The sequence below is a fragment of the Nesoenas mayeri genome (genome assembly GCF_963082525.1).
Source record: "Nesoenas mayeri genome assembly, contig: SCAFFOLD_102, whole genome shotgun sequence".
Taxonomy (NCBI): domain Eukaryota; kingdom Metazoa; phylum Chordata; class Aves; order Columbiformes; family Columbidae; genus Nesoenas; species Nesoenas mayeri.
This window is the reverse complement of record NW_027659954.1, coordinates 151,521-175,369: the sequence shown is the minus strand read 5'-3', so window position 1 is coordinate 175,369 and position 23,849 is coordinate 151,521. Positions and strand designations below refer to the sequence as shown.

The 23,849-nt window shown below is 60.4% G+C and overlaps 1 protein-coding gene across 1 annotated transcript; it reads left to right on the top strand.

Moving 5' to 3' along the window:
* Nucleotides 1-198: 198 nt before the first annotated feature.
* Nucleotides 199-22,008, top strand: LOC308052628 (uncharacterized protein; the record flags this gene model as incomplete). Its single annotated transcript, XM_080364685.1, has 20 exons — nucleotides 199-481; nucleotides 1,211-1,386; nucleotides 2,617-2,720; nucleotides 4,100-4,254; nucleotides 5,261-5,429; nucleotides 5,511-5,634; nucleotides 5,702-5,817; nucleotides 6,656-6,870; nucleotides 7,843-7,951; nucleotides 8,038-8,241; nucleotides 13,395-13,848; nucleotides 14,813-14,916; nucleotides 15,804-15,958; nucleotides 16,592-16,760; nucleotides 18,148-18,271; nucleotides 19,163-19,278; nucleotides 19,392-19,606; nucleotides 20,523-20,631; nucleotides 20,702-20,905; nucleotides 21,933-22,008. 20 exons carry the CDS (start codon nucleotides 199-201, stop codon nucleotides 22,006-22,008), a joined length of 3,381 nt encoding a protein of 1,126 aa, XP_080220811.1.
* Between the last annotated feature and the right edge of the window lie 1,841 nt (nucleotides 22,009-23,849).

Sequence of the window (23,849 nt, the reverse complement as noted above, 5' to 3'; positions counted from 1 at the left end):
TCCCCCTGTCCCCAGATGGCGTTTGGCTCCGTGCTGTCCCCATGTCCCCATGTCCCCCTGATGTCCCCATGTCCCCCTGATGTCCCCATGTCCCCCTGATGTCCCCCTGTCCCCAGATGGCGTTCGGCTCCATGCTGTCCCCATGTCCCCATGTCCCCCTGATGTCCCCATGTCCCCCTGATGTCCCCCTGTCCCCAGATGGCGTTTGGCTCCGTGCTGTCGCGCGTGGGCGGGCTGGGGCGCTTCCAGCTGCTGCAGACGTCCCTGCTGTCCGTGCCCATCCTGCTCATGGCCGCGCACAACCTGCTGCAGAACTTCAGCGCCGCCGTCCCCCCGCACCGCTGCCGCCTCCCCATTGCCACCCCCCGTGTCCCCATTGCCACGCCCCGTGTCACCACTGTCACCCCCGGTGTCCCCAGTGTCCCCACTGTCACCCCCCATGACCCCACTGTCACCCCCCATGTTCCTATTATCACCCCCGGTATCCCCAGTGCCACCCCCAGTGTCCCCACTGTCACCCCTGGTATCCCCAGTGTCACCCCCATTGTCCCCAGTGTCACCCCCATTGTCCCCAGTGCCACATTTGGGGTCCCCAGTGCCACCCCCATTGTCCCCAGTGCCACCCTTGGGGTCCCCCGTGTCAACCCCGGTATCCCCAGTGCCACCCTTGGGGTCCCTCATGTCACCCTTGGGGTCCCCCGTGTCACCCCCAGTATCCCCGGTCCCACCCCCATTGTCCCCAGTGCCACCCTTGGGGTCCCCAGTGCCATCCCCATTGTCCCCAGTGCCACCCTTGGGGTCCCCAGTGTCACCCCTGGTATCCCCAGTGCCACCCCCAGTATCCCCAGTGCCACCCCCAGGGTCCCCATTGTCACCCCCAGGGTCCCCATTGTCACCCCCAGGGTCCCCAGTGCCAACCTTGGGGTCCCCTATGTCACCCTTGGGGTCCCCAGTGCCATCTCCATTGTCCCCAGTGCCACCCTTGGGGTCCCCAGTGTCACCCCTGGTATCCCCAGTGCCACCCCCATTGTCCCCAGTGCCACCCTTGGGGTCCCCCATGTCACCCTTGGGGTTCCCAGTGCCATCCCCAGTACCCCCAGTGCCACCCCCATTGTCCCCAGAGCCACCCCCATTGTCCCCAGTGCCACCCCAGAGCCACCCGGCCCCATCTCCGGTGGCACTTTGGGGGCTCCTGGTGGCATCTCAGCAGCTTCTGGTGACACCTTGGGGACACCTGGTGACACCTGGGGGTCCCCCAATGCCACCCTGGGCTCCTGTCACCTCTACGTGTCCCCCGGCAATGGCAGCGGCGCCGGGGCCACCGAACCGTGTCCCCACGGCTGGGACTACGACCGCAGCGTCTACGTGGCCACCATCGTCACCGAGGTGACACGGGGGACATGGGGGAGGGGACACGGGGGACACGGGGACCACGGGGAGGTGGAACCATCGGGAGATGGAGATGGGACCATATGGAGATGGGATGATGGAGATGGGACCATAAAGAGATGGGATGATGGAGATGATGGGACCATAAGGAGATGGGATGATAGAGATGGGACCATATGGAGATGGGACCATAAGGAGATGGGATGATGGAGGTGGGACCTTAAGGAGATGGGATGATGGAGGTGGAACCATATGGAGATGGGATGATGGAGGTGGGACCATAAAGAGATGGCATGATGGAGATGGGACCATAAGGAGATGGGATGATGGAGATGGGACCCTATGGAGATGGGATGATGGAGATGGGACCATAAGGAGATGGGATGATGGAGGTGGAACCATATGGAGATGGGGTGATGGAGATGATGGGACCATAAGGAGATGGGATGATGGAGGTGGGACCATAAAGAGGTGGTGGGATGGAGATGGGACCATAAGGAGATGGGATGATGGAGATGATGGGACCATAAGGAGATGGGATGATGAAGGTGGGACCATAAAGAGCTGGTGGGATGGAGGTGGGACCATATGGAGATGAAGGGATGGAGATGGGACCATAAGGAGATGGGATGATAGAGATGGGACCATATGGAGATGGAGATGGAACCATCTGGAGATAGAAATGGAGATGGAACCATCTGGAGCTGGAACCATGTGGGGCTGATGGGTCCGTGGGGCAGATGGGTCCATGGGGCTGATGGGTCCATGGGGCTGATGGGTCCGTGGGGCAGATGGGTCCATGGGGCTGGTGGGTCCATGGGGCTGGTGGGTCCGTGGGGCTGATGGGTCCATGGGGCTGTTGGGTCCATGGGGCTGTTGGGTCTGTGGGGCTGGAGCTGTGGGGCTGGTGGGTCCGTGGAGCTGATGGGTCCATGGGGCTGATGGGTCCGTGGGGCTGATGGGTCCATGGGGCTGGTGGGTCCATGGGGCTGGTGGGTCCGTGGGGCCGGAGCTGTGGGGCTGGTGGGTCCGTGGGGCTGATGGGTCCATGGGGCTGTTGAGTCCGTGGGGCTGATGGGTCCATGGGGCCGTTGGGTCCGTGGGGCTGCTGGGTCCGTGGGGCCGGAGCCGTGGGGCCGGTGGGTCCATGGGGCCGGAGCTGTGGGGCCGGGGGGTCCGTGGGGCCGGTGCTGTGGGGCTGGGGGGGACACCGCTGTCCCCCCGCAGTGGGACCTGGTGTGCGGGCACCGGCAGCTGCGCCAGATGGCCCAATCCATCTACATGGCCGGGGTGCTGGTGGGGGCGCTGGTCCTGGGGGGCCTGTCTGACAGGTACCGGCCCCCCCGTGCTGCCCCCCCAGTGCCCCCAGTGCTCCCAGTGCCCCCAGTGCTCCCAGTGCTCCCAGTGCTCCCAGTGCTCCCAGTGCCCCTCCCAGTGCTCCAGTGCTCCCAGTTCCCCTCCCAGTGCTCCCAGTCCCTCCCAGTGCTCCCAGTGCTCCCAGTGCCTCTCCCAGTGCTCCCAGTGCCCCCAGTCCCTCCCAGTGCTCCCAGTCCCTCCCAGTGCTCCCAGTTCCCTCCCAGTGCTCCCCGTGCTCCCAGTGTCCCACCCAGTGCTCCCATTGCCTCCAGTGCTCCCATTGCTCCCATTGCCCCCAATTCCTCCCATTGCTCCCAGTGCCCCCAGTGCTCCCAGTCCCTCCCAGTGCTCCCAGTTCCTCCCAGTGCCCCAAATTCCTCCCATTGCCCCCAGTCCCTCCCATTGTCCTCAGTGCTCCCATTGCCCCCAGTCCCTCCCATTGCCCCCAGTCCCTCCCAGTCCCTCCCATTGCCCTCAGTCCCTTCCAGTGCCCCCAGTCCCTCCCAGTGCCCCCAGTGCTCCCAGTCCCTCCCAGTGCTTCCATTGCCCCCAGTGCTCCCAGTCCCTCCCAGTGCTCCCAGTGGCCCCAGTGCTCCCATTGCCCCTAGTCCCTCCCAGTGCCCCTAGTCCCTCCCAGTGCTCCCAGTTCCCCTCCCAGTGCTCCCAGTTCCCTCCCAGTGCTCCCAGTGTCCCACCCAGTGCTCCCATTGCCTCCAGTGCTCCCATTGCTCCCATTGCCCCCAATTCCTCCCATTGCTCCCAGTCCCTCCCAGTGCCCCCAGTGCTCCCAGTCCCTCCCAGTGCTCCCAGTTCCTCCCAGTGCCCCAAATTCCTCCCATTGCCCCCAGTCCCTCCCATTGCCCTCAGTGCTCCCATTGCCCCCAGTCCCTCCCAGTCCCTCCCATTGCCCCCAGTGCCCCCAGTGCCCCCCAGTCCCTCCCAGTCCCTCCCATTGCCCCCAGTCCCTCCCATTGTCCACAGTCCCTCCCAGTCCCTCCCATTGCCCCCAGTCCCTCCCATTGCCCCCAGTCCCTCCCAGTCTCTCCCATTGCCCTCAGTCCCTCCCAGTGCCCCCATTGCCCCCAGTGCTCCCAGTGCTCCCAGTGCCCCCAGTCCCTCCCAGTGCTCCCAGTGGCCTCAGTGCTCCCAGTGGCCCCAGTGCTCCCATTGCCCCGAGTCCCTCCCAGTGCCCCCAGTCCCTCCCAGTGCTCCCAGTGCTCCCAGTTCCCCTCCCAGTGCCCCCATTGCCCCCAGTCCCTCCCAGTCCTCCCATTGCCCCTGGTCCCTCCCAGTGCTCCCAGTGCTCCCAGTTCCCCTCCCAGTGCCCGCAGTGCCCGCGGTGCTGCCGCCGCAGGTTCGGGCGCAAGGCGCTGCTGCTCTGGTCGTACCTGCAGCTGGGGGTGATGGGCACCTGCACGGCCTTCGCGCCCAGCTACGCGTGGTACTGCGCCTTCCGCTTCGCCGGCGGGATGGCGCTCTCGGGCTTCGGGCTCAGCATCGCCTGCCTGGGTGAGCGTACGGCACGCGGGGGCGCCGGGGACGCCGGCGGGGTGGCACCGCGGCCGGGGGTGGGACAACACAATGGCCATGGATGGGGGCGTCACCATGGTCATGGATGTCCCAGTGACCATGGGCAGGGTTGACCCAATGGCCATGAACGGGGACAACCCAATGGCCATGGATGAGGTTGACCCAATGGCCATGGAGAAGGGTGACCCAATGGCTATGGATGAGGGTGACACAATGGCCATTGATGGGGTTGACACAATGGCCATGGATGTCCCAATGGCCATGGACAGGGGTGACCCAATGGCTATGGGTGGGGGTGACACAATGGCCATTGATGGGGTTGACACAATGGCCATGGACAGGGTTGATACAATGGCCATGGAGAAGGGTGACCCAATGGCCATGGATGGGGGTGACCCAATGGCCATGGTTGAGGACAATCCAATGGCCATGGTTGGGGGCATCACCATGGTCATGGATGTCCCAATGGCCATGGACAGGGGTGACCCAATGGCCATGGACGGGGACAACCCAATGGTCATAAATGGGGACAACCCAATGGCCATGGTTGGGGGCGTCACCATGGTCATGGATGTCCCAATGGCCATGGACAGGGGTGACCCAATGGCCATGGGTGGGGACAACCCAATGGCCATGGACGGGGGTGATCCAATGGCCATAAATGGGGACAACCCAATGGCCATGGATGGGGGTGACCCAATGGCCATGGACAGGGGTGACCCAATGGCCATAAATGGGGACAACACAATGGCCATGGTTGGGGACAACCCAATGGCCATGGACGGGGGTGACCCAATGGCCATAAATGGGGACAACCCAATGGCCATGGTTGGGGACAATGCAATGGCCATGGTTGGGGATGACACAATGGTCATGGTTGGGGACAACCCAATGGCCATGGATGGAGTTGACCCAATGGCCATGGACAGGGGTGACCTAATGGCCATAAATGGTCACCCCGCGGTGACCCCGCGTCCCCCTGCAGTGGTGGAGTGGATCCCCACCCCCTACCGCGCCGTCACCGTGGCCATCACCGGCTTCTCCTACACGCTGGGCCAGATCCTGCTGGCCGGGATCGCCTACGCCGTCCCCCACTGGCGCTGGCTGCAGCTCACCGTGTCCCTGCCCTTCTTCGGCTTCTTCTGCTGCTCCTGGTAGGGCCTGGGGACACCCTGGGGACACCCGGGGGACACCACGGGGGTCTCTCGGTGCCTCAGTTTCCCCCATGGCCGCAGGTGGTTGGCCGAGTCGGCGCGGTGGTTGGTCCTATCCGGGAAGGCTGAGAAGGCCGTGAAGGTCCTTCAACGCGTGGCCAAGATCAACGGGAAGAAGGAGGAAGGGGAGAAGATCACGGTGGAGGTTTGGTGGCACCGCGGGGGGCGGCGGTGGCCGCGCTGTCCCCTCCCAACCCGCCCCGTGTCCCCAGATCCTCAGGTCCAGCATGAAGGAGGAGCTGGCGGCGCTCAAGGCGTCGTACACCGTGTCCGACCTGGTCCGGACCCCCGTGATCCGGCACATCTTCTTCTGCCTCTCCATTGCCTGGTGGGGCCGGGGGACAGGGCGGGGGGTGGATGGTTGACGTGGTGGTTGGTTGGTCAAGAAGATGGTTGGTTGGTCAGTTGGTTGATTGAGAAGATGGTTAGTTGGTCGGTTGGTTGAGACGACGGTTGGTTGGTTGGTTGGTTGGTTGGTTGGTTGGTTGGTTGGTTGAGAAGATGGTTGGTTGGTTGGTTGGTTGGTTGAGAAGATGGTTGGTTGGTTGGGAAGATGGTTGGTTGGTTGGTTGGTTGGTTGGTTGAGAAGATGGTTGGTTGGTTGGATGGTTGGTTGGTTAATTGAGAAGATGGTTGGTTGGTTGGTTGATTGAGAAGATGGTTGGTTGGTTCGTTGGTTGAGAAGATGGTTGGTTGGTTGGATGGTTGGTTGGTTGATTGAGAAGATGGTTGGTTGGTTGATTGAGAAGATGGTTGTTGGTTGGTTGGTTGGATGGTTGGTTGGTCGGTTGGTTGAGAAGATGGTTGGTTGGTTGGCTGGTTGGTTAGTTGGTTAAGAACATGGTTAGTTAGTTGAGAAGATGGTTAGCTCATTGGTTGGTTGGGTGGCTGGTTAAGAAGAAGGTTGATTGGTTGGTTGGGTGGGTGGGTGGGTGGGTGGTTAAGAACAGGGTTGATTGGTTGATTGGTTGGTTGGGTGGGAGGGTGTTGGTCCCACAACCCTCTTCCCCTCACCTGACACCCTGTCCATGTGACGGTGACACCCGGGGATGTTGGTGACACCCCAGGGGGGTTGGTGACACCCCGGGGATGTTGGTGACACCCCGGGGATGTTGGTGACACCCGGGGGGGTTGGTGACTCCACTCAAGCTCCATTTCCCCACCAGGTTCTCCATCAGTTTCTCCTACTACGGCCTGGCCATGGATCTCCAGAACTTCGGCGTCAGCATTTACCTCATCCAGGTGATTTTCGGCGCCGTGGATGTCCCGGCCAAGCTGGTGGTGACCGTGTCCGTCAGCTACGCGGGCCGGCGCGTGTCGCTCATGGTCGCGCTCTTCCTGGCCGGCTTGGTCATCATCGCCAACATCTTCGTCCCCACAGGTGGGTGTGGGGGACGTGGGGGACCTGTCACCGCAGCAGGACACGCCCCCCTTGGGGCTTCACCCATTGGTCCCTTCGCCAGATGTTGGGTGATGCACCTGCCTGCATCTCCATCCGTCCACATCTCCATCCATCCACCCATCTTGTGTCCAACCATCCAAGCACATCTCCATCCAACCACCCATCACCACCTCCATCCACCCATTGACATCTCCAACCACCCAACCACATCTCCATCCAACCACCCATTGACATCTCCACCCATCCATTGAAATCTCCAACCACATCTCCGTCCATCCATCCATCCATCTGTGTGTCCAACCATCCAACTACCCATCAGCATCTCTGTCCATCCAACCACATCTCCATCCATCCATCCATCCATCCATCTGTCCATCCATCCGTCCGTCCATCTGTCCATCCATCCGTTCGTCCATCCGTCCACCCAACCACCCATCACCATCTCCAACCACCCAACCACATCTCCATCCATCCATCCATCCATCCATCCATCCATCCATCCATCCAACCATCTGTCCATCCATCCATCTGTCCATCCATCCATCCACCCATCCATCTGTCCATCTATCCCTCCGTCCATCCAACCATCTAACCAACCATCTGTCCATTCATCCAACCAACCAACCATTCAACCATCCATCCATCCATCCATCCATCCATCCATCCATCCATCCAACCATCCATCCATCAGCATCTCAAATCATCCACTGGCATCTCCAACCACCCAACCACATCTCCATCCATCCATCCATGTGTCCACCCATCCATCCATCCATCCATCCGTCCATCCATCCATCCGTCCATCCGTCCATCCATCAACATCTCCAATCACCCATTGGCATCTCCAACCACCCAACCACATCTCCACCCCCATCCCCTTCTCCCCACCCCCATGGTGTCCCCACCCCCACGGTGTCCCCACGGTGTCCCCACCCCCGCGGTGTCCCCCAGAGCTGCAGACGCTGCGCACAGCGCTGGCCGTCATCGGGAAGGGTTGTCTCTCCGCCTCCTTCAACTGCGTCTTCCTCTACACCACCGAGCTCTACCCGACCCCCATCAGGTACGTCCCACCCCGGGGACACCCGGGTGACCCCGCGGTGACGTCGCGGTGACGTCGCGGTGACGTGCCGCCGCGGTGCCGCGCAGGCAGACGGGCTTGGGCTTGGGCAGCACCATGGCGCGCGTGGGCGGCATCGTGGCGCCGCTGGTGAAGATGACGGAGGAGTATTACCCGTTCCTGCCGCCCGCCGTCTACGGGGTGGCCCCCGTGGTGGCCACCGTGGCCGCCGGCTTCCTGCCCGAGACGCTCAACATGCCGCTGCCCGACACCATCGAGGAGGTGGAGAGCAGGTGGGGACACGCCGGGGGGACGTGGGGGGACATGGCGGCGGGTGGGTGGAGGTGATGGTGGGAGGATGGAGATGTGGGGAGGTGGCTGGAGACGGCAATGGATGGCTGATGGTTGGATGGTGGTGGGTGATGGCTGGATGAAGGTGGGATGATGGTTGGACGAAGGTTGGATGATGGATGAAGGTGGGATGAAGGTGGGATGAAGGTTGGATGAAGGTTGGATGAAGGTTGGATGAAGGTTGGATGAAGGTTGGATGAAGGTTGGATGATGGATGAAGGTTGGATGAAGGTTGACAGTTGGATGATGATGGATGATGGTTGGATGATGGTTGGATGAAGGTTGGATGATGATGGATGATGGTTGGCTGATGGTTGGCTGATGGTTGGATGATGATGCATGATGGTTGGCTGATGGTTGGACGATGGTTGGATGACAGGTGGATGATGGACAATGGTTGGCTGATGGTTGGCTGATGGTTGGACAATGGTTGGACGATGGTTGGATAACAGGTGGATGATAGATGATGGTTGGCTGATGGTTGGACGATGGACAATGGTTGGCTGATGGTTGGACAATGGTTGGATGACAGGTGGATGATGGTTGGCTGATGGTTGGCTGATGGTTGGACGATGGACAATGGTTGGATGATGGTTGGATGATGGCTGATGGTTGTCTGATTGTTGGCTGATGGTTGGACAATGGACAATGGCTGGACGATGGTTGGACGATGGACGATGGTTGGACGATGGTTGGACGATGGCTGGACGATGGTTGGACGATGGACGATGGTTGGACGATGGTTGGACGACGGTTGGACGATGGTTGGACGATGGTTGGATGACGGTTGGACGATGGACGATGGTTGGACGATGGTTGGATGATGGACAATGGTTGGCTGATGGTTGGACGATGGACGATGGTTGGCTGATGGTTGGACGATGGTTGGACGATGGTTGGACGATGGACGATGGTTGGCTGATGGTTGGACGATGGTTGGATGACAGGTGGATGATGGACAATGGTTGGCTGATGGTTGGCTGATGGTTGGACAATGGTTGGACGATGGTTGGATAACAGGTGGATGATAGATGATGGTTGGCTGATGGTTGGACGATGGACAATGGTTGGCTGATGGTTGGACAATGGTTGGATGACAGGTGGATGATGGTTGGCTGATGGTTGGCTGATGGTTGGACGATGGACAATGGTTGGATGATGGTTGGATGATGGCTGATGGTTGTCTGATTGTTGGCTGATGGTTGGACAATGGACAATGGCTGGACGATGGTTGGACGATGGACGATGGTTGGACGATGGTTGGACGATGGCTGGACGATGGTTGGACGATGGACGATGGTTGGACGATGGTTGGACGACGGTTGGACGATGGTTGGACGATGGTTGGATGACGGTTGGACGATGGACGATGGTTGGACGATGGTTGGATGATGGACAATGGTTGGCTGATGGTTGGACGATGGACGATGGTTGGCTGATGGTTGGACGATGGTTGGACGATGGTTGGACGATGGACGATGGTTGGATGATGGTTGGATGATGGTTGGATGACAGGTGGATGATGGACAATGGTTGGATGATGGTTGGCTGATGGTTGGATGATGGTTGGACGATGGTTGGATAACAGGTGGATGATAGATGATGGTTGGCTGATGGTTGGACGATGGACAATGGTTGGCTGATGGTTGGACAATGGTTGGATGACAGGTGGACGATGGTTGGCTGATGGTTGGATGATGGTTGGACGATGGACGATGGTTGGAAGATGGTTGGACGATGGACGATGGTTGGACGATGGTTGGACGATGGTTGGATGATGGACGATGGTTGGCTGATGGTTGGACGATGGATGATGGTTGGACGATGGACGATGGTTGGCTGATGGTTGGACGATGGATGATGGTTGGCTGATGGACGATGGTTGGCTGACAGTTGGACGATGGTTGGCTGATGGTTGGACAATGGACAATGGTTGGATGATGGTTGGACGATGGACGATGGTTGGAAGATGGTTGGACGATGGACGATGGTTGGACGATGGTTGGATGATGGACGATGGTTGGCTGATGGTTGGACGATGGACGATGGTTGGATGATGGTTGGACGATGGATGATGGTTGGCTGATGGTTGGACGATGGATGATGGTTGGCTGATGGTTGGACGATGGACGATGGTTGGCTGATGGTTGGACGATGGACGATGGTTGGCTGATGGTTGGACGATGGATGATGGTTGGCTGATGGACGATGGTTGGCTGACAGTTGGACGATGGTTGGCTGATGGTTGGACAATGGACAATGGTTGGATGATGGTTGGACGATGGATGATGGTTGGCTGATGGTTGGCTGATGGACAATGGTTGGCTGATGGTTGGCTGATGGTTGGACAATGGTTGAATGACAGGTGGATGATAGATGATGGTTGGCTGATGGTTGGCTGATGGACAATGGTTGAACGATGGTTGGACAATGGACGATGGTTGGATGATGGTTGGACGATGGACGATGGTTGGATGACGGTTGGATGATGGACGGCTGATTGTTGGCTGATGGTTGGATGATGGACAATGGTTGGCTGATGGTTGGACAACAGGTGGATGATAGATGATGGTTGGCTGATGGTTGGACAATGGACGATGGTTGTCTGATTGTTGGCTGACGGTTGGACGATAGACAATGGTTGGCTGATGGTTGGCCGATGGTTGGCCGATGGTTGGATGCCGACAGACAGCTGGACGGACACGGTCCAATCAGGGCCCTGTCCCCGCTGGTGGCTCCTCCCCCAGGGCGCGGCGGAAGCCACCGGAGGAGCCCAAGGAGAAGATCCCGCTGCAGCCCCGGGAGCCCTGAGGGACCCGGGGACACGGGGGACACGGGGGACACGGGACCGGTCCCCACGGCCGGTGACACCGCGGGACGCGGCCTGGCCAATAAAGCAGCTCTGGTGGGGACAACGGCTCTGGGTGATGTCTGAGGCCACCAAGGCCACCACCCATGGGTGACACCTCCACCCACATCCCCAAGGCCACCAACAATAGGTGACACCTCCACCCACATCCCCAAGGCCACCACCGTTGGGGTGACACCTCCACCTATGTCCCCAATGCCAGAACCAATGGGGTGACACCTCCACCCTTGTTCCCAAGACCAGAACCAATGGGGTGACACCTCCACCCATGTCCCCAGGACCAGAACCAATGGGCTGACACCTCCACCCAAGGCCACCACCAATGGGTGACACCAAAGACCGTTGTCCCCAAGGCCAGAACCAATGGGGTGACACCTCCACCCATGTCCCCAAGACCAGAACCAATGGGGTGACACCTCCACCCATGTCCCCAAGACCAGAACCAATGGGGTGACACCTCTACCCATGTCCCCAAGGCCAGAACCAATGGGGTGACACCTCCACCCTTGTTCCCAAGACCAGAACCAATGGGGTGACACCTCCACCCATGTCCCCAGGACCAGAACCAATGGGGTGACACCTCCACCCAAGGCCACCACCAATGGGTGACACCAAAGACCGTTGTCCCCAAGGCCAGAACCAATGGGGTGACACCTCCACCCATGTCCCCAAGACCAGAACCAATGGGGTGACACCTCCACCCATGTCCCCAAGGCCACCACCATTTGGGTGACACCTCCACCCATGTCCCTAATGCCAGAACCAATGGGGTGACACCTCCACCCATGTCCCGAAGACCAGATCCAATGGGGTGACACCTCCACCATTGTCCCCAAGACCAGAACCAATGGGGTGACACCTCCACCCATGTCCCCAAGGCCACCACCATTTGGGTGACACCTCCACCCATGTCCCCAAGGCCACCACCATTGGGGTGACACCAAAGACCGCTGTCCCCAAGGCCACCACTATTGGGTGACACCTCCACCCAAGGCCACCACCATTGAGGTGACACCAAAGACCATTGTCCCCAAGGCCACCCCGATGTCCCCAACCCCCCCATGGCCACCAGCCCCCACTGCTCGTCCCGCGTGTCCCTTGTCCCCAAGCCTGTCAACGATTAACGTTGGGCGGCAGATCCGCCAACCGAGCGCGACCGAGCGCGCCGGCGCCTTCCGGCGCCTTTGGACCCAAAACCGCTACAATTTAACCCAAAAAAGGGGCCGGCCAGGCCCATTCTTTGACCCAAAAGTGCTAAAATTTAACCCAAAAAAGAGGCCAGCGAAGACCTTTCCCAGACCCAAAAGCGCCAAAATTTAACCCAAAAGAAGCCGGTGAAGACCCCCATTGCCTTCCCTTGGTGTCCCCGAGAGCCGGATGTCCCCAAAACCCCACTTTTTTTCCCTCAAAATATTGTTATTTTGTTTCACTCTATAATTTTCATCAAAACTATGATTCTTTCTTTTCTCCCCGCCCCAAATTTGTCCAGTTTTGCCCCATTTTGGGGGCTCTTTTTGGCGTCACAACGAGGAGAGCCCCCCTCTGGCCACCCCGTTGTCCCACTGGTGGGTCCCATTGTCACATTTGGTGACACCCATGGGTCCCGTTGTCACATTTGGTGGCCCCTGTTGTCACATTTGGTGACACCCGTGGGCCCCATTGTCACATTTGGTGACACCCATGGGTCCCGTTGTCACATTTGGTGGCCCCCGGGGGCCCCATTGTCTCATTTGGTGGCCCCCGTTGTCCCATTAGGTGACCCCCGTGGGCCCTATTGTCTCATTTGGTGGCCCCTATTGTCCCATTTGGTGACCCCCGTGGGCCCCATTGTCACATTTGGTGGCCCCCGTTGTCACATTTGGTGGCCCCCGTTGTCACATTTGGTGGCCCCCGTTGTCCCATTTGGTGGCCCTTGTGGGCCCCATTGTCACATTTGGTGGCCCCCGTGGGCCCTGTTGTCACATTTGGTGATACCCATGGGTCCCGTTGTCACATTTGGTGGCCCCTGGGGGCCCCATTGTCTCATTTGGTGGCCCCCATTGTCCCATTTGGTGACCCCCGTGGGCCCCGTTGGCACATTTGGCGACACCCACAGGTCCCGTTGTCACCCTCGGTGGCTTCTTTTGCCCGTTTTCGCTGGAAATTCACCCAAAACCCATCTACAAAGTCAAAGATTAACCCCGAGGCAACCGTTGACCTGACCGCGGGATCCGCGGCCGGTCGCAGCGTGGCGGCGCCGGGAGCGCTTTTTGGGGTGAAACGCGGGGGTTTTGGGGCCGGCGGTGACGTCATGGCCTTCGCCGAGCTGCTGGCGTGCCTGGGGGGGATGGGCCGCTTCCAGGTGGCCACCGTGGCCCTGTTGGCCATGCCCATGTTCATGATGGCGAGTCACAACCTGCTGCAGAACTTCACGGCCGCCGGCGTCGCCCACCGGTGCCGCCTGCGCTGGGAGGACGGTGACAATGACAACGGTGACAACGGTGACAATGGCACCGGCCTCGGCGCGCGGCTGCGGGCGTGGGTGCCGGCGGGCGAGCGGTGCCGGCGCTTCGTGGCCCCGCAGTGGTGGCTCCTGGAGCCCAACGCTTCGGTGGCCAACGGCACGTGGCCCGAGACGGAGCCGTGCCGCGACGGCTGGACCTACGACCGCGGCGTCTTCGGCAGCACCATCGTCACTGAGGTACCGGGGGGACGCGGGGGGAGACGCGGGGGGGACAACGCAATGGAAGGCGGCTGTTGGTGTCACCACGTTGGTGTCCCTATGTTGGTGTCACCACGTCGGTGTCCCCACGCCGGTCTCACCATGTTGATGTCCCCATGTTGGTGTCACCACGTTGGTGTCACCATATTGGTGTCCCCACGTCAGTCTCACCATGTTGGTGTCCCCATGTCGGTATCCTCATGTTGATGTCACCACGTTGGTGTCCCCATGTTGGTGTCCTCATGTTGATGTCACCACGTTGGTGTCACCACGTTGATGTCCCCACATTGGTGTCACCATATTGGTGTCCTCACATCAGTGTCCCCAGGTCGGTCTCACCATGTTGATGTCCCCATGTTGGTGTCCCCACGTTGGTGTCCCCATGTTGGTGTCACCACGCTGGTGTCACCACGCTGGTGTCCCCACGTCGGTGTCACCACGTTGATGTCCCCACGCTGGTGTCACCACATTGATGTCCCCACGTCGGTGTCCCCATGTTGATGTCCCCATGTTGATGTCACCACATTGGTGTCACCACATTGGTGTCCCCATGTTGATGTCCCCACGCTGGTGTCACCACATTGATGTCCCCACGTCGGTGTCCCCATGTTGATGTCACCACATTGATGTCCCCACATCGGTGTCACCACGTTGATGTCCCAACACTGATGTCCCCATGTTGCCGTTGTCCAACTGGAGCATCTTCCCCACCTTTGCTGGAGGAACCTGGAAAACGGGGGGACGTGGGGGTCGGTGGCCACCACCAAGGGGACAAAAAGGGACCGGGTGACACCTGGTGGGATCTTGAGATGCTGGGAAACGCCACCGAGTGTCGCGTGTCGGTGTCGCCGTTGGCCAAAGGCCGCTTGGGTCGGGTCACGGCGACGCCGGCGCCGGGTGGGGGACGTGGGGGGCGTCCCCACCCGTGTCCTTGTCCCCGCAGTGGGACCTGGTGTGTGGCCAGCAGGGGATGAAGCAGGTGGCCCAGTCGCTCTACATGGCCGGAGTGCTGCTGGGGGGCCTGCTCTTCGGGGGCCTCTCGGACCGGTGAGCTTCGGCCTCTTCCTCCTCCTCTCCCTCTTCCTCCTCTTCCTCCTCCTCCTCACCCCCTCTTCTTCCTCCTCCTCCTCACCCCATCTTCTTCATCCCTTCTTCCTCCTCTTCGTCCTACTCATCACTTTCTTCCTCCTCTTCCTCCTCTTCTTCCTCCTGTCTTCCTTCTCTTCCTCCTCCTGTCTTCCTTCTCTTCCTCCTCCTCATCCCCTCTTTTTCCTCTTTCTCTTCCTCTTCTTCTGCCTCTCTCTCTTCTCTTCCTCCTCCTCCTCTTCCTCCTCTTTCTTCTTCCTCCTCCTCATCTCTTCTTCCTCTTCTTTCTCTTCCTCCCCTCTTCCTCCTTTTTCCTCCTCTTCCTCCTTTCTCCTCCTCTTCCTCCTTTCTCCTCCTCTTCCTCCTCCTCCTCCCCTTCCTCCTCCCTCCTCCTCTTCCTCCTCCTCCTCCTCTTCCTCCTCCTCCTCCCCTTCCTTCTCCCTCCTCCTCCTCCCCTTCCTCCTCCCTCCTCGTCTTCCTCCTCCTCTTCCTCCTCCTCCTCCCCTTCCTCTTCCTCCTCCCTCCTCCTCCCCTTCCTCCTCCTCCTCCTCCTCCTCCTCCCCTTCCTCTTCCTCCTCCCTCCTCCTCCCCTTCCTCCTCCTCTTCCCCTTCCTTCTCCCTCCTCCTTCTCTTCCTCCTTCCTCCTCTTTCTCCTTCTCCTCCTCTTCCTCCTCCTCCTCTTCCTCCCTCCTCTTCCTCCTCCCTCCTCCTTCTTCCTCCTCCCCTTCCTCCTTCCTCCTCTTCCTCCTCCTCCTCCTCTTCCTCCTCCTCCTCCTCCTCTTCCTCCTTCCTCCTCCCCCTCCCCCTCCCCCGCCCCCCGCCCGCTCACGGCCGCCGTTCCCGCGCAGGTTCGGGCGCCGCGCGGTGCTGAGCTGGTGCCACCTGCAGCTGGCGGCCACGGGGACGGCGTCGGCCTTCGCGCCCACCTTCGCGTCCTACTGCGCGCTGCGCCTGCTCAGCGGCGCCGCGCTCTCGGGGGTGCTGCTCAACACCGTGTCCCTCGGTACGCGGCCCCGACCCGCTCCGCGCCTCCATCTTTCTCTATGTCTTCTCCCCGCTCTTCTCCACGTCTTGGTGTCCATGTCTTGGTGTCCATGTGCTGGTCTCCATGTCTTGGTGTCCATGTCCTGGTCTCCATGTCCCGGTCTCCATGTCCTGGTCTCCATGTCCTGGTCTCCATGCCCCCAGTGTCCACGTCTCTGGTGTCCATGTCTTGGTGTCCATGTGCTGGTCTCCATGTCTTGGTGTCCATGTCCCGGTGTCCATGTCCTGGTGTCCATGTCCCGGTGTCCATATCTTGGTGTCCATGTCCTGGTCTACATCTCTTGGTGTCCACGTCCCAGTGTCCATGTCCTGGTCTCCATGTCCCGGTGTCCATGTCTTGGTGTCCATGTCCTGGTCTCCATGTCTTGGTGTCCATGTCCTGGTGTCCATGTCCTGGTGTCCATGTCTTGGTGTCCATGTCTTGGTGTCCATGTCCCTGGTGTCCATGTCTTGGTGTCCACGTCTTGGTGTCCACGTCCCGGTGTCCATGTCCCCGGTGTCCATGTCCTGGTGTCTATGTCCCTGCTGTTCTCCTTGTCTTGGTGTCCACGTCCCGGTGTCCACGTCCCGGTGTCCCGTTGTGTCCCCCCAGCTCTGGAGTGGACGCCGACGCGCGTGCGGGCGCTGGTGGGCACCATCATGGGTTACTGCTACACGACGGGGCAGTTCCTGCTGGCCGGGGTCGCCTACGCCGTCCCCCATTGGCGCTGGCTGCAGCTCACCGTGTCCCTGCCCTTCTTCGGCTTCTTCTGCTGCTCCTGGTGAGGACGAGGAGGGGAAAGACGGACGGACGGGCGGACGGATGGATGGAGAGCAGGTGCAAGGATGAGCGGCTGGCTGGAAGGTTGGACGGTCAGAAGGTTGGATGGAGAAGATGGATGGAGAAGGATGAATGGAGATGAACGTGGATGGATGGAGAACATGGACGGACAGAGAAGAACATGGACGGATGGAGAGAAGGGTTAAGGATGGACAGAAGGTTGGGTGGATGGACAGTTGGACAGCTGGATGGTCAGAAGGTTGGACAGTTGGATGGTTGAGTGGTTGGACAGTCGGACAGTTGGATGGTTGGACAGCTGGACGGTCAGAAGGTTGGATGGTTGGATGGTCAGAAGGTTGGACAGTTGGATGGTTGGACAGTTGGACAGTCAGAAGGTTGGATGGTCAGAAGGTTGGACAGTTGGACGGTTGGACAGTTGGATGGTTGGACAGTTGGACGGTCAGATGATGGATGGTTGGACAATTGGACGGTTGGTTGGATGGTCAGAAGGTTGGACAGTTGGATGGTCGGACAGTTGGATGGTTGGACGGTTGGATGTTCAGAAGGTTGGATGTTTGGATGGTTGGTTGGATGGTTGGATGGTCAGAAGGTTGGACAGTTGGATGGGTGGACAGCTGGATGGTTGGACGGTTGGCTGGTTGGACGGTCGGACAGTTGGATGGTTAGACAGTTGTTTGGACAGTTGGATGGTTGGACGGTCAGACAGTTGGACAGTTGGACAGTTGGATGGTTGGACAGTTGGATGGTTGGACAGTTGGATGGTTGGATGGTTGGACGATCAGAAGGTTGGATGGTGGGACGGTTGGATGGTTGGACAGTTGGATGGTGGGACAGTTGTTTGGATGGTTGGATGGTCAGAAGGTTGGACGGTTGGATGGTTGGACAGTTGGATGGTTGGACGATCAGAAGGTTGGACGGCTGGCTGAACCCCAGCCTGGCGCGGTGCCGGTGGGGACAACAGAGGCGGGTCCCGGCGCGCCCGCGGCTGCCCATGTCCGTGTCCGTGTCCGCAGTGGCTGACGGAGCCGGTGCGGCCGCCCGTGTCCGTGTCCGCAGTGGCTGATGGAGCCGGTGCGGCCGCCCGTGTCCGTGTCCGTGTCCGCAGTGGCTGATGGAGCCGGTGCGGCCGCCCGTGTCCGTGTCCGTGTCCGCAGTGGCTGATGGAGCCGGTGCGGCCGCCCGTGTCCGTGTCCGTGTCCGCAGTGGCTGACGGAGCCGGCGCGGCCGCCCGTGTCCGTGTCCGTGTCCGCAGTGGCTGATGGAGCCGGTGCGGCCGCCCGTGTCCGTGTCCGTGTCCGCAGTGGCTGACGGAGCCGGCGCGGCCGCCCGTGTCCGTGTCCGTGTCCGTGTCCGTGTCGTGTCCGCAGGTGGCTGACGGAGTCGGCGCGCTGGCTGCTGCTGGCGGGGCGGCCCCAGCAGGCGCTGCGGGCGCTGCGCAGGGTGGCCAAGCTCAACGGGAAGGAGGAGGAAGGGGACAAGCTGGACATCGAAGTAAAAGGGGCCCCGGGGGCATCGCGGGGGCTGGTGGGGGTGGGGACTCGAGGTCAATGGTGGGGGGTCCCCAAACCCACCTGTGCCCCCAACACCCGTCCATCCCCGCGGACAAACGGCCATCTGTCTCTCCAGCCCTCTCCATTATCTCCATCATCGCCTCAGTCACCTCCAGCTCCATCATCTCAAATTCCTCCATCATCTCCTCCATAATCTTCATCATCTCATCTCCTCAATCATCTCCATCTCCACCATCTTCATCATCTCCAATTCCTTCATCATCTCCTCCATCTCCATCTCCATCATCTCCTCCATCTCATCTCCTCCATCATCTCCATCTCCACCATCTTCATCATCTCCAATTCCCTCATCATCTCCACCATCTCATCTCTATCATCTCCTCCATCTCTATCATCTCCATCTCCATCATCTCCTCCATCTCCGTCATCTCTTCCATCTCATCTCCTCAATCATCTCCAATTCCCCCATCATCTCCACCATCTCATCTCTACCATCTCCTCCATCTCCATCTCCATCATCTCCCCCATCTCCATCATCTCCCCCATCTCCATCATCTCCACCATCTCATCTCCATCATCTCCACCATCTCCATCTCCACCATCTCCATCTCCTCCATCTCCATCTCCATTATCTCCATCATCTCCATCTCCACCATCTCATCTCCATCATCTCCACCATCTCCATCTCCATCATCTCCACCATCTCCATCTCCACCATCTCCATCTCCTCCATCTCCATCATCTCCTCCATCTCCATCTCCATTATCTACACCATCTCCATCATCTCCTCCATCTCCATCTCCACGTCCCCCCGAATTCCTCCATGTCCCCATGTCCCCCGTGTCCCCCCACATCCTCCGTGTCCCCCCAGACCCTGCGCTCCCACATGCAGACGGAGACGCCGGCGGCCGTGCCGCGGCACTCGGCGCTGGAGCTGGTGCGGACGCCGGCCGTGCGCCGCATCTCCTGCTGCCTCAGCTTCGTCTGGTAGGCCCGCCGTGTCCCCCTGGGTCCCCCCGAACTCCTGGGTCCCCCCGAACTCCTGGGTCCCCATCCCATGGCCCCGAGCTGCTCACCCGCCCCCCGCGTCCCCCACCCAGGTTCTCCACCAGCTTCGCCTACTACGGGTTGGCCATGGACCTGCAGAACTTCGACCTGGACATCTTCATCATGCAGATGGTGTTCGGCGCCGTGGACATCCCGGCCAAGCTCGTGTCCGTCCTCACCATGACCTTCGTGGGCCGGCGCTTCACCCAATCCTTCACCCTCGTCTTGGCCGGTTTGGCCATCCTGGCCAACATCCTGGTGCCAAGAGGTGAGGGCCGCGGCGGCTTGAGATGGGGGTGGTGGCCCCTTGGTCTCCAGCACCACCTGGAAGGTCCAATCTCGACTCAACTCATTGAGAAGTTGGGTTATTTCGACCATTTGGTGGAAATCGCGGCGTTTTGGGGTCCCCCATTGGTGGCACCAGTTGGGTTGGCAAAGCAGTGGCCGCGGTGGCCCCGTTGGGTTGAGCTGGGGGTGGTGGCCCCTTGGTCTCCAGCACCACCTGGAGCAACCAAACCAACTTCAACTCAACCCATTGAGAAGTTGGGTTATCTCAACCATTTGCCGGAAATGGCGGCGTTTTGGGGTCCCCCATTGCCAACCCAACTGGTGCCACCAAAGTGGTGGCCCCATTGGGTTGAGATGGGGGCGGTGGCCCCTTGGTCTCCAGCACCACCTGGAAGTACCAAACCAACCTCAACTCAACCCATTGAGAAGTTGGGTTATTTCCACCATTTGCCGGAAATCGCGGCAATTTGGGGTCCCTCATTGCCAACCCAACTGGTGCCACCAAGGTGGTGGCCGTGGTGGCCCCGTTGGGTTGAGCTGGGGGTGGTGGCCCCTTGGTCTCCAGCACCACCTGGAGCAACCAAACCAACCTCAACTCAACCCGTTGAGAAGTTGGGTTATCTCAACCATTTGGTGGAAATCGCGGCGTTTTGGGGGTCCCCCCTCCCTGTCCCCCATTGCCAACTCAACTAGTGCCACCAAAGCGGTGGCCCCATTGGGTTGAGATGGGGGCGGTGGCCCCTTGGTCTCCAGCACCATCTGGAAGGTCCAACCTCAACTCAACCCATTGAGAAGTTGGGTTATCTCAACCATTTGGTGGAAATGGCGGCAATTCGGGGTCTCCCCATCCCCATCGCCACCACCCGCCCAAGCGGCGCCGCCGCGTGTCCCCGCAGAGCTGCGGACGCTGCGCACCGCGCTGGCCGTGCTGGGGAAGGGCTGCTTGGCCGCGTCCTTCAACTGCGCCTTCCTGTACACGGGCGAGCTCTACCCGACCGTGATCCGGTGAGAGCCGCGGGCGCCGGGGTGGTGACGGTGACACCGGACAGCCCCTCAGCGCCCCCTGCGCCCGCAGGCAGACCGGGATGGGCTTGGCCAACACGCTGGCGCGGGTGGGCAGCATGACGGCGCCGCTGGTGCGCATGGCGGGGGACGCGGCGCCGGCGCTGCCGCTCGTCATCTACGGCGCCGCGCCGGTGCTGTCGGGGCTGGTGGCCGCGTTCCTGCCTGAGACGCGCGACACCGCGCTGCCGGAGACAATGAGGGACCTCCAGCGGAGGTGGGACGGACGGACGGACGGACCGGGGGACACGGTGGGGAGGGAGAGAAGGGGTGGGGGGGTGTGGGGATGGACAGACAGATGGACAGAGGGTTGGCGGGATGGGGGGATGGATGGACGTGGGGATGGAAGGATGGATGGACAGACAGATGGACAGAGGGTTGGCAGGATGGGGGGATGGATGGACGTGGGGATGGAAGGATGGATGGACAGACAGATGGACAGAGGGTTGGCGGGACATGGGGATGGACAGACAGACAGATGGACAGAGGGTTGGTGGGACGTGGGGATGGATGGACAGACGGTTGGACATGGGGATGGATGGACAGACGTTTGGACATGGGGATGGACAGACAGACAGACAGATGGACAGAGGGTTGGCGGGACAGGGGGATGGATGGATGGAGGGTTGGTTGGATGTGGGGATGGGAGGATGGATGGACAGACAGATGGACAGAGGGTTGGTGGGACATGGGGATGGATGGACAGACGGTTGGACATGGGGATGGATGGATGGAGAGACGGATGGACAGAGAGTTGGTGGGACAGGGGGACGGACAGACAGACAGACAGAGTGTTGGTGGGACATGGGGATGGACAGACAGATGGACAGAGGGTTGGTGGGATGTGGGGATGGATGGAGGGTTGGTTGGACATGGGGATGGACAGACAGACAGACAGACGGACAGAGGGTTGGTGAGGCGTGGGGATGGACGGAGGGTTGGACAGGGGTTTGGATGGATGGACAGACAGAGGGTTGGCCGGGCATGGGGACGGACGGACAAAGGGTTGGACATGGGGATGGACAGACAGACGGACAGACGAACGGAGGGTGGGCTGGACACGGGGACAGACACACAGAGGGTTGGACGCGGGGATGGACGGACAGAGGGACGGACGAAAGGACGGACAGAGGGACGGACACGTCAATGGGGCAAGAGGGGGGGGACAAAGACACCAAAACCACCCAACCCCCACCCAACCCTGACCCCTCCCCCGGCCCCTCCCCCACGCTCGCTGTCCACAGGCCCCTCCCCCGCGGAGACGCCGCCGGGACCCTCCAGGTGCCACTTTGCGCCGACGTCACCGCGGGGGCCTCATAGACCCCCCCCCATGGGACCCCAAATCCCACCCCCTGAGCCCCCACATTGATGCAGTGGGGGAGGGGGGGAGGGGGGTTGGGGGGCTCCCCCCCCGCCACAATGAGCCAAGTGCCACGGGTGACATCGGCCCCCGAGTGTCCCCGTGGAGGTTGGGGACAATGTCCCCTCCCCCCTCACCAAAATAAATGGGCTAAAGGAAATGGTTCAAATAGCAGAAAATGGTTCAAAGTGCCGGGGGGGGGTGGGGAGGGGGGGGGTGGGGGAGGGGCGGCTGTTTTCCCACCCGCGGGGGGTCCCGAGCAGCTGCGCTGCCCCACCCCCCAACGGCAACACGGGACCTGCGGGGGGGCAGCGGCCTCGTGACCCCCGCCGGGGGGAGGGGGACGGAGCAGGGGGACCCAGGCGTTCGGGGGGACCCAGGCGTTCGGGAGAGCCAGGCATCCAGGGGGACCCAGGCATCTGGGGGGACCCAGGCGTCCGGGGGGACCCAGGTGTGTGGGGGGACCCAGGCATCCGGGGGGACCCAGGCATCTGGGGGGACCCAGGCATCCAGGGGGACCCAGGCATCTGGGGGGACCCAGGCGTCCGGGGGGACCCAGGCGTCCAGGGGGGACCCAGGCGTTCGGGAGAGCCAGGCGTCCGGGGGGACCCAGGCGTCCGAGGGGACCCAGGCGTTTGGGGGGGACCCAGGCATCCGGGGGGACCCCAAGGACCCACAGATCCCGGGTACCCCCCCCGCCATGTCCCCCCCCTCCCCGCCCCCCCGCCCGGGGTTCAAGGGGCTCCATTGGGGGTGGGGGGGCGGACGCACCCAAGGGTGTCGCCGGTTGGGGCCGTTTTGTGCCACCGAACCGCAATGGGGTCAAAGATCAAGGGGGTGGGGGCGCTTTAAATGGGGGCGGGGCCAAGGAAGGGGCGGGGCCGGGGCCAAGGAAGGGGGCGGGGCCGGGGCCAGAGGGACGAGGGAGCAGCCGGAGCCGGGACTGGGAGACACTGGGAGGAACCGGAGCCGTAACCAGGTGAGTGGACCAATTGGTGATCAATATCTTGATCGGGAGAGGCCAATGGATGCCCAGGAGGGGGATTGAGGATCAATAGACTGAGCAATGGAGGGAAGGTGGATCAATAGGGAGGTTCCGGGTCAAGAGGTTGATCGATTGGGATCGATACATTGATCAATAAAAGGATGAGAAAGCAACAGATTGAGATTAAAGATCAATAGATTGAGATTAAAGATCAATAGATTGAAATTAAAGATCAATAGATTGAGATTAAAGATTAATAGATTGTGATTAAAGATCAATAGATTGAAATTAAAGATCAATAGATTGAGATTAAAGATCAACAGATCAATCAATAGAAAGACTGATCAATAGGAATATTATAGGCAAACTGATTGATAGATAAGGATCAATACATTGATCGATAAGATGATAACTCAATAAATCGATCGATAGATCAATTGCTTGATCAAGAGAGAGTGACTGAGCGGTTGATCAATTGATGAAGATGCCAACACTGATCGATAGATTATGGGCCAGTGGGTTGATCAATAGAGGCCAATCAATCGATCGATCAATCAAGAGGTTCAAGGTCAATAAACTGATAAATGGCCACCCCTTGGCCAACCCTTGGCCAACCATTGGCCACCCCTTGGCCAACCATTGGCCAACCCTTGGCCACCCCTTGGCCAACCCTTGGACAACACTTGGTCACCCCTTGGCCAACCATTGGCCAGCCATAGTCAACCCTTGGCCACCCCTTGGCCAACCCTTTGGCCAACCATTGGCCAACCCTTGGCCAACACTTGGTCACTCATTGGCCACCCCTTGGCCAACCAT